This window comes from Buteo buteo, chromosome 31 (assembly GCF_964188355.1).
Source record: "Buteo buteo chromosome 31, bButBut1.hap1.1, whole genome shotgun sequence".
NCBI classification, from domain to species: Eukaryota; Metazoa; Chordata; class Aves; order Accipitriformes; family Accipitridae; genus Buteo; species Buteo buteo.
The window spans coordinates 2,150,817-2,161,273 of record NC_134201.1 but is presented as its reverse complement, the minus strand read 5'-3'; the positions used below and the strand labels follow the sequence as shown (position 1 = coordinate 2,161,273).

The window sequence follows — 10,457 nt, the reverse complement described above, 5'->3', positions numbered from 1 at the left end:
AAGCTGGATTTTTGTCCCCCCATGGCGGTGCAAAGAGTCCTGGGTGACCCCAAAACAGCCAATGGGTCCGCCCCACGGTGGTACCAACGGGTCTGCCCCACGGCGGGGTCAACGGGTCTACCTACAGGAGGGTCAGGAGGTCTAACTCATGGTGGGGCCATCAGATCTGCCCCACGGTGGGGTCAGCAGGTCTAACTCATGGTGGTCTGCCCCACGGTGGGGTCAAGGGGTCTACTGAGGTGGGGTCAAGAGGTCTACCCCATGGTGGGGCCATCAGATCTTCCCCACAGTGGGGTCACCAGGTCTACTGCAGTGGGGTCAACAGGTCTACGCCATGGTGGGGCCATCAGATCTGCCCCACAGTGGGGTCAACAGGTCTAACTCATGGTGGTCTGCCCCACGGTGGGGTCACCACATCTACTGCCGTGGGGTCAAGAGGTCTAACTCATGGTGGTCTGCCCCACGGTGGGGTCACCAGGTCTACTGCTGTGGGGTCAACAGGTCTACCCCATGGTGGGGCCATCAGATCTGCCCCACGGCGGGGTCAACAGGTCTAACTCATGGTGGTCTGCCCCACGGTGGGGTCAACAGGCCTACCTGTAGTAGGGTCACCAGGTCTACCCCACGGCCAGAGCGATGGGTCTACCCCATGGTGGACTCAACGGGTCAACGCCATGACGGGGCCAACAGGTCTACCCCAAAGACGGTGAGCCGGGTCTTCTCCTGCCCCTACGAGATCTGGGGCAACTCAGGGCACCTTGACCTGCCAGACCTGTGCTCCACCCGTTGAAGACGTGGTGAAAAGCCACGTCAAAAAAACCTTTATTCGTCGACATCTCAGCAGGGCTCCGTGGTCAACCCCTGCCCGCCCCTCCCCAGGGCACGTGCCCCAGCGCTCGGACCGGCCGGCTCAGGGGGACCTTCATCAGGGAGGAGGAGGAGGAGGAGGAGCTGTAGGGTCCATCCCGCGGCCGTTGGGGCTGTGGGATGGATTTGGGGCCGGGGGGCTTAGTTCCTTCTCATGGTGTCCTGGAGCCACCGAGTGTATTTGCAGAGGTTGACGTAGACGCCGGGTTTCTTGGGGTCCCCGCAGATGCCCGGCCCCCAAGAAACGATACCCTGGAGTCGCCCATCACACATGAGGGGTCCCCCGGAGTCACCCTGACGAGGCAAAAGCGGGGGACGGGCGGGGGTCAGGGATTCACGGCCCACCCCAAAGAATCACCCCAAATTTGGGGCTGTTTTGGGGCTGGCCCAGCATCTCCACCGACAAAAAAATAATCCCACCGAGGAGATGTTCTCCTCTCCCCCCACCCGCCAAGCGACACCGTCTCACCTCCCACCCACGGTTACCCAAATCCCCTTTAGGTGCTGCCGGCTGCACCGAATTGTGCCCGTTCTCAGCCCAAATACCTTCCCTCGTGGGACCTCATCCGAACCGCCAGCCCCTGAACCCACCTGACAGGAATCGGCCCGACTGCGGGATTCGCCCGCGCACACCATGTTGGCCGTGATGGAGTCGGAGTAGATGCGCCGGCACTGCTCTTCCGAGACAACGGTGACCTTGGTGCAGTGGAGATCCTCAGGGAAGGTGACTGTGGGCGATGGAAGGCACGAGGTCACCGTCGGAGGGGTCGGAGCAAGCGACCCAGCTTGGACAACCTCGTCTTCTTTGCCCTGGAGCTCATTTCTCCTCTACTTGTTGGGACCGAGCGGGAGCTCCAAGGCTTCCTGAGAAGGTCACCCAAACCGGGTTCCCTCAGGGGTCGAGGTTGCCCAAGGGTTAGAGTGGGACCAACGGGACTGGAAGGGATGACTTTTGGGGACAACCCGGCCACCCGGCTCCCTGGGGTGGGATATCGGGGTCCCCAGATGAGCGGCTTCGTACCTTCAGGGCTGGTGGTGGACCCCCAGCCTGAGATCTGGCAGGTCTCGCCGGGCACGGGGCAGCGGTTTGCCAGCGGCAGCGGTTTCACCTGCTTGTTGACGTGGACGGGCAGGAGGAACTTGATGAGCATCAAGTCGCCGTCCTTGGTGGTCTCGTTGTAACGCGGGTACTTGAAGACTTTGGCCGAGTACCGCCACTGCTCGGTGCCGCCCTGGTCCTTGTGGGTCTGGCCCCCCAGCCGCACGCCGATGAAGCTGGTGGAGCCAAAGGGGCATCGGGGTTGGTGGCGATGGGGTCCGTGGTGGACACGGGGAGCCACGGGGACCCACCACCAAGCCGAGAGTCGGAGCCGTGGTAAGGGCAGAAGAAGCAAAAGCAGAAAAGGGCAGAGTTAAGGTTATGGCTTCCCCCTCCCCCCCAAAAAAACCCAAAACCGGCAGAGTTTAGGTTACACGTGAGCAGAAAAGGGGCAGAGCGAAGCCCTGCTGAGATGCCATCAACCTTCCCAACCTGCTTGACGGCAAAAAGCAGGACCCCAGGTGTCACCCGGACCAATTCTTGGTTGACCCCAAACCCATCGACACCCAACCCGCCGGGCGCCGTCGCGCCCGTGGCCTCCTACCCCGGGACGTGGCAGTGGGCGGCCGTCAGCACCCAATTCTTCTCCACCAGCGTCCCGCCGCAGATGAACTTCTCGCCCTTGAAGAGGGCGGCCTGCCAGGGCAGGTCGCAGGAGGTCCCCTCGATCACCCACAGGACGTTCCTCGAGGCTGCGGGGACAAAGGGACGTGACACGGGTGGGTCTGGGACCCTCTCTGATGTCACCCATCCCGGTGGACGTGGGACACGGGTTGACTGGGACCCTCCTGGTGTGACATGGTTGCCTCGTCCCCGTGTCCCCTCAAGAGGTTGGACCAGTTTGGGAGAGACCAGGAGGTCAATGGGGTGGACCTGGAGGTCCATGGGGTGGAGCTGGGGTCAACTGGGAGAGACACGGGGGTCTTGGGGGTCTGGGACCCTCTCTGATGTCACCCATCCCAAGGGACGTGGGACATGGGTTGACTGGGACCCTCCTGGTGTGACACGGTCACCCCATCCCAACGTCCCCCCAAGAGGTCGGAGCAGTTTGGGAGAGACCAGGAGGTCAATGAGGTGGACCTGGAGGTCCATGGGGTGGAGCTGGGGTCAACTGGGAGAGACGTGGGGGTCTCGTAGGTGAACGTGGGGCCCACGGGGGGGGCACGAGGTGGGGCACCCATGCCAGATAGAGAGGGTTGGATGCGGGGGGAGCACCCAAGGTGGATTTGGGGTGGTTGGGGGACACCCATGACAGACAAGGACCCCCAGGGTGGACTCGGTGGTCCCACGGGTAGACGTGGTAGCCCTGGGGTGGACACGGGGGTCCCGCAGATGGACGGGGGATGTCCCACAGGTGGACGAGGGACACCCAAGGTAGACGTGGGGGGTCGCGTGGGGCTTCCAAAGTGGGCATGGGGGTCCCGTGGGTGGTCGTGGGGCATCCAAGGTGGGCGTGGGGGTCCCATGGGTGGTTGTGGGGCATCCAAAGTGGACTTGGGGGTCCCGTGGGTGGCCGTGGGGCATCCAAAGTGGGTGTGGTGATCCCGTGGGGCATCCAAAGTGGGCATGGGGGTCCCGTGGGTGGCCATGGGGCAACCAAGGTGGACGTGGGGATCCCGTGGGGCTTCCAAGGTGGACATAGGGGTCCCATGGGGCATCAAAGGTGGGTATGGGGGTCCCATGGGTGGCCGTGGGGCATCCAAGGTGGACGTGGGGGTCCCATGGGGCTTCCAAGGTGGGTGTGGGGGTCTTATGGGTGGTTGTGGGGCATCCGAGGTGGGCATGGGGGTCCCGTGGGGCATCCAAGGTGGGCGTGGGGGTCCCATGGGTGGCCGTGGGGGTCCCATGGGGCTTCCAAAGTGGGCGTGGGGGTCCCGTGGGGCATCCAAAGTGGGCATGGGGGTCCCATTGGTGGCCGTGGGGCATCCAAGGTGGGCGTGGGGGTCCCATGGGTGGTCGTGGGACCTCCGGGGTGGACACAGGACCCTCCCGAGCAGACACAGGGGTCCCGTGGGTGGCCGTGGGGGTCCCACAGGTGGCCATGGGGGTCCCACTGGTGGCCACGGGGGTCCCACGGGGGGGTCGCAGGACCTCTCCTACCTGTGGCTCCCAGCGCCAGGAGCATCACGACCACGACCTTCATGCCGGGGGGGGCCGGGAGCTGCGGGGAGAGGGTGGGGGAGGGGGTGAGTCCGGTCGTGGGGGGGGTGGGGGTCAGGGTGGGGGTCGGGGGGGGAGAGGGACCTTTGGGGACCAGGGGGGTCGGGAGGGAGATGAGGAGAGGGAAGGGGGAGGGAAGGGAAAAAGGGGAAAAAGGGGGAAAGGGAAAAACAGGGGGGGAAGGGGAAAAAAGGGGGGGAAGGGGAAAAAAGGAGGGGGAAGGGGAAAAAAGGAGGGGGAAGGGGAAAAAAGAGGGGAAGGGGGAAAAAAGGGGCGAAACGGTGGAAACAGGAGGAAAGGGGGGAAAGGGCGGAAAGGGGGGGAAAGGGGGAGAGGAGGGGGGAAGGGGGAGGAAAGGGAGGGAGAAAGGGGGAAAGGAGGCGGAAAAGGGGGGGAAAAGGGGGGAAGGGGGGAAGGGGAGAAAAGGGGGAGGAAAGGGGGGAAAAGGGGGGAAAAAGGGGGGAAAAGGGGGGAAAAGGGGGGAAAAGGGGGGAAAAGGGGGGAAAAGGGGGGAAAAGGGGGGAAAAGGGGGGGAAGGGGGAAAGGGGGGGGAAAGGGGGGAAAAGGGGAGAAAAGGGGGAGAAAAGGGGGAGAAAAGGGGGAGAAAAGGGGGAGAAAAGGGGGAGAAAAGGGGGGAAAAGAGGGGAAAAGAGGGGAAAAGAGGGGAAAAGAGGGGAAAAGGGGGGAAAAGGGGGGAAAAGGGGGGGAAAAGGGGGGAAAAGGGGGAAAAAGATAGGAAAGGAGGGAAGGGAGGACAGGAAAGGGGACGGGAGGACAAGAACGACCGGAGGGAGGGAAGGGGAGGGACGAGGGAATCCCAGGAGCCGCCCTGACCACCCCCCCCCCCGGGGGGGGACACCAGGGACCCCCCCCACTCCCCCACCCCCTCCCCCAATGTATACCACCCCCCCACCCCCACCCCCACCCAACCCCAGGGTCCCATCTTCCTACCGGGGGGGGGTTTCCGGGGGGGGGCCACGGAAAAAAAAAAAAAAAAAAAAAGGGAATTTCCACCCAAAGTGGTAAAAGCGCCGCGGCCGCCGGCGCGTCTTCCTCCTGCCAACGCCGACTCCCGGGTTTTTATCCGGGGCCGGAGGAGGAAACGTCTTCCTCCGCCTTCTCCTCTAATCCAGCCACGGTTCCGGCATCTTCCGCCCGGCTCCGGAAAAAATCTGTGTCGTGTCGGGTGGTTCCACCGGCGAGGTGGGGGATGAGATGGGTGGGAGGACACTGGGATGGTGGGATTGACCCCAAAATGTGGCTCCTTGGTGGATACCAGAACCTGGAGCTGGATGGAGATGGGTGGGCGGACACCAGGACGCATCTCCAGTGGGTTCGACCCCAAAATGTGGCTTCTTGGTGGATACCAGAACGTGGAGATGGATCAAGATGGGTGGGCGGACACCAGGACGCATCTCCAGTGGGTTCGACCCCAAAACGTGGCTCCTCACCAGAACGTAGACCTGGATGAAGATGGGTGGGCGGACACCAGGACGCATCTCCAGTGGGTTTCACCCCAAAATGTGGCTCCTCATCAGAACCTGGAACTGGATGAAGATGGGTGGGAGGACAGCAGGACGCATTTCCAGTGGGTTTCACCCCAAAACGTGGCTCCTTGGTGGATACCAGAACCTGGAGCTGGATGGAGATGGCTGGGAGGACACCAGGACGCATCTCCAGTGGGTTCGACCCCAAAACATGGCTCTTTGGTGGATACCAGAACCTGGAGTTGGATGAAGATGGGTGGGCGGACACCAGGACGCATCTCCAGTGGGTTTCACCCCAAAACGTGGCTCCTCATCAGAACCTGGAACTGGATGAAGATGTGTGGGAGGACACCAGGACGCATTTCCAGTGGGTTTCACCCCAAAACGTGTCTCCTCGATGGATACCAGAACCTGGAGCTGGTTGAAGATGGGTGGGTGGACACCAGGACGCATCTCCAGTGGGTTCGGCCCCAAAATGTGGCTCCTCATCAGAACCTGGAACTGGATGAAGATGGGTGGGAGGACAGCAGGACGCATTTCCAGTGGGTTTCACCCCAAAACGTGGCTCTTTGGTGGATACCAGAATGTGGAGGTGGATGAAGATGGGTGGGCGGACACCAGGACGCATCTCCAGTGGGTTCGGCCCCAAAACGTGTCTCCTCGATGGATACCAGAACCTGGAGCTGGTTGAAGATGGGTGGGTGGACACCAGGACGCATCTCCAGTGGGTTCGACCCCAAAACGTGGCTCCTTGGTGGGTGCAAGACCTGGGGTCGCGTGAGGACAGTAGAGAGGAGATCGGGACGCAGCTCTGATGGGATCCACCCCGAAACGTGGATCCTCATTGGACACAGGACCTTGGGTGGGATGGGGATAGTCGAGAAGGCACCAGGACACATCTCGGATGGGGTCGGACCACAAAATGGGGCTCCTCCCTGGCTGCAAGACCTGGGATTGGACGAGGAGGATTGAGGTGGCACCAGGACGTGTCTTTGATGGGGTTGGACTCCAAACCATAGCTCCATGAGAGACACAGGACCTAGGGATGGAGAAGGTGGTCAAGAGCCCACCAGGATCTGTCTCCAGTAGGAGTCAAGCCTAAAACGTGGCTTCTCATTGGGTGCAGGACCAGGGTTGGCCGAGACGTGCCGGGACGCGTCTTCGGTGAGGGTCAACCTTGAACCGTGGCTCCTCACTGGATGCAGGGTTGGCCGAGATGTGCCGGGACACGTCTTTGATGAGGGTCAACCTTGATGAGGGTCAACCTTGATGAGGGTCAACCTTGATGAGGGTCAACCTTGAACCGTGGCTCCTCGCTGGAGGCAGGGTTGGCCGAGACGTGCCGGGACGCGTCTTTGATGGGGGTCAACCTTGAACTGTGGCTCCTCGCTGGATGCAGGATTGGCCAAGACGTGCCAGGACGTATCTTTGATGAGGGTCAACCTTGAACTATGGCTCCCAACTAGATGCAGGTTTGGCCAAGACATGCCAGGATGCGTTTTTGGTGAAGGTCAACCTTGAACCATGGCTCCTTGCTGGACGCACGGTTGGCCAAGACATGCCAGGATGTGTCTTTGGTGAGGGTCAACCTTGAACTATGGCTCCCAACTGGATGCAGGGTTGGCCAAGACGTGCCGGGACGTGTTTTTGGTGAGGGTCAACCTTGAACCGTGGCTCCTTGCTGGATGCAGGGTTGGCCGAGATGTGTCTTTGGTGAGGGTCAACCTTGAACCGTGGCTCCCAACTGGATGCAGGGTTGGCCAAGACGTGCCGGGACGCGTCTTTGGTGAGGGTCAACCTTGAACCGTGGCTCCTCGCTGGACGCACGGTTGGCCGAGACGTGCCAGGACGCGTCTTTGGTGAAGGTCAACCTTGAACCGTGGCTCCCGACTGGATGCAGGGTTGGCCAAGACGTGCCGGGACGCGTCTTTGGTGAGGGTCAACCTTGAACCGTGGCTCCTTGAGGGATGCAGGGTTGGCCAAGACGTGCCGGGACGCGTCTTTGGTGAAGGTCAACCTTGAACCGTGGCTCCCAACTGGATGCAGGGTTGGCCAAGACATGCCGGGACGCGTTTTTGGTGAGGGTCAACCTTAAACCGTGGCTCCTTGCTGGATGCAGGGTTGGCCGAGACGTGTCTTTGGTGAGGGTCAACCTTGAACCGTGGCTCCCAACTGGATGCAGGGTTGGCCAAGACGTGCCGGGACGCGTTTTTGGTGAGGGTCAACCTTGAACCGTGGCTCCTCGCTGGACGCACGGTTGGCCGAGACGTGCCAGGACGCGTCTTTGGTGAAGGTCAACCTTGAACCGTGGCTCCCAACTGGATGCAGGGTTGGCCAAGACGTGCCGGGACGCGTCTTTGGTGAGGGTCAACCTTGAACCGTGGCTCCCAACTGGATGCCGACACGGGGTTGGCCGAGGACAGTCGAGAATCACCGACCCGCGGCTCATCCTTCCCCTTGCCCGTTTTTTCGGCGTTTCCTCCTGGTTGACTCTCACCCTTTTCTCCTTCTCTCCATCCTTGCCTTCGTTCCCGGCCACCTCCAGCTCCTCCGGCCAAACCCCGTGACCACCCCCAGCCCCTCGCCCATCCCGAGGACGGGTCGGTGACCCCGTGCCGGTTATGGTGGCCGATCCTCGGCCGCCCCCCCCCCTCCATTTCTCTCGGTCCCTCCAGCAGGAGAGGAGATGAGCTCACCGCCTTCTCCTCTTCCTCCCCGGGGGCCTCCCAGTTCCTCCCAGTCCAAGCCCAGGAGACCCTGTGGAACCTCCCAGGTCGGTAGCTCGGGGGCAGGGAGCCGCCGCTCCAGCGGGTCCTTCCAGTTCTCTGGAAATCCCAGTTTGAAGCCGAGCCCGTCACTGGGTTGGACTGGGTTGGGTTGGGTTGGGCTGACTCAGCCCCCCCCCCCCCCCCCATCCCGGATCGTCTGGACTTGCCCTGGGCCCATCGTTACCCAATCAGCTCCGGGTTCATTAAGAGGCCTCTTAATGAGCTCAGGTGTTAATTGAGCTCCGGGCAACTCGGCAAGGCCGTAATTACGCGGCCGTAATTAACCCCGGGCTGTCCCAGCTTGCACCGAGCTCCCATGATGCTTTGCGTCGGGGGGGGGGAGGGGAGGGGAGCCTGGCTCGACATTAATTGGGGGGGGCGGGATTAATTGCGGGGGGGGGGGGCTCAGTACATACTGGAGGGACTCAAACTGGTCCCAGTCCCCTTGTCCGGTTGGAACCCAAGCCGCTATTCCCAGTTGCCCCCAGTGTCCTCCACGTCCCCCCCCCCCCAGATTCTCCCAGTTGCCCCCAGTGCTCCCAGTTACCCCCCCCCACCCTTCCCAATACCCCAGATTCTCCCAGTTGCCCCCAGTGCTCCCAGTTGCCCCCCCCCACCCTTCCCAATACCCCAGTGCTCCCAGTTCTCCCCAGCTCCCCCCAGTGACGGATGTGGGTCCCTGCCCCACCTCGTCGGGAGGGTGCCCCCCCCCCCCAGGGAGAAAGGGGGGGGGGATTTTCTATAGGTGCAACCCTCCCCTATAGATGTGTGGGGCAGGAGGTATATAGGGGCCCTGGGGGGGGGTATTTAGGGGTCTGGGGGGGGTATAGGGGGTATTTAGGGCTTGGGGGGGGGGCTACAGGGGGTATTTAGGGTCTGGGGGGGGCTATAAGGGATGCCAGGGGGTATTTAAGGGTTGGTGGGGGGGCTATAGGGGTTATTTAGGGGCTCGGGGGGGCTATATGGGATCCCAGGGGCATTTAAAGCCTCGGGGGGGGGGCTATAGGGGGTATTTAGGAACTTGGGGGGGCTACAGGGGGTATTTAGGGTCTGGGGGGGGCTATAGGGGATGCCAGGGGGTATTTAAGGGTTGGTGGGGGGGCTATAGGGGTTATTTAGGGGCTCGGGGGGGGCTATATGGGATCCCAGGGGGCATTTAGAGCCTCGGGGGGGGGGGCTATAGGGGGTATTTAGGAACTTGGGGGGGCTATAGGGGATCCCAGGGGGTATTTAGGGGCCTGTGGGGGGGGTATAGGGGGTATTTAGGGGCTCGGGGGGGGGCATAGGGGATCCCAGGGAGTATTTAGGGGCTTGGGGGGGGGCTACAGGGGAGTATTTAGGGGCTTGGGGGGTTATAGGGGGGTATTTAGGGGCTTGGGGGGCCTATAGGGGATCCCAGGGGGTATTTAGGGGCTTTGGGGGGGGCTGTAGGGGTATTTAAGGGCTTGGGGGGGCTACAGGGGATCCCAGGGGGCATTTAGAGCCTGGGGGGGGGGCTATAGGGGGTATTTAGGGGCTTTGGGTGGGGCTATAGGGGATCCCAGGGGGTATTTAGGGCTTCGTGGGGGGGCTACAGGGGGTATGTAGGGGCTCAGGGGGGCTATAGGGGATCTCAGGGGGTATTTAGGGGCCTGGGGGGGGCTATAGGGGGTATTTAGGGGCTTTGGGAGGGGCTATAGGGGATCCCAGGGGGTAGTTAGGGGCCTGTGGGGGGGTATAGGGGGTATTTAGGGGGCTGGAGGGGCAATAGGGGGTATTTAGGGGCTCAGGGGGGGCCATGGGGGATCCCAGGGAGTATTTAGGGGCTTGGGGGGCTACAGGGGGGTATTTAGGGGCTTGGGGGGGGCTATAGGGGATCCCAGGGGGTATTTAGGGGTTAGTGGGGGGGCTGTAGGGGCTATTTAGGGGCTCAGGGCGGGCTATAGGGGATCTCAGGGGGTATTTAGGGGCCTGGGGGGGCTATAGGGGGTATTTAGGACCTGGGGGGGGCTATAGGGGGTATTTAGGACCTGGGGGGGGCTATAGGGGGTATTTAGGGGCTTTGGGAGGGGCTATAGGGGATCCCAGGGGGTATTT

At 62.1% G+C, this 10,457-nt stretch overlaps 1 protein-coding gene across 1 annotated transcript; it reads right to left on the bottom strand.

Annotated features, from left to right (window-relative positions):
* Positions 1-783: 783 nt before the first annotated feature.
* Positions 784-4,129, bottom strand: LOC142026024 (kallikrein-8-like). The gene is made up of 5 exons (XM_075018775.1): positions 4,067-4,129; positions 2,511-2,658; positions 1,889-2,142; positions 1,459-1,595; positions 784-1,161 (listed from the first exon to the last, which is right to left on the bottom strand). The coding sequence occupies exons 1-5, from the start codon at positions 4,107-4,109 to the stop codon at positions 1,009-1,011; spliced, it is 735 nt and encodes a 244-aa protein (XP_074874876.1). The 5' UTR covers positions 4,110-4,129; the 3' UTR covers positions 784-1,008.
* Positions 4,130-10,457: the final 6,328 nt, after the last annotated feature.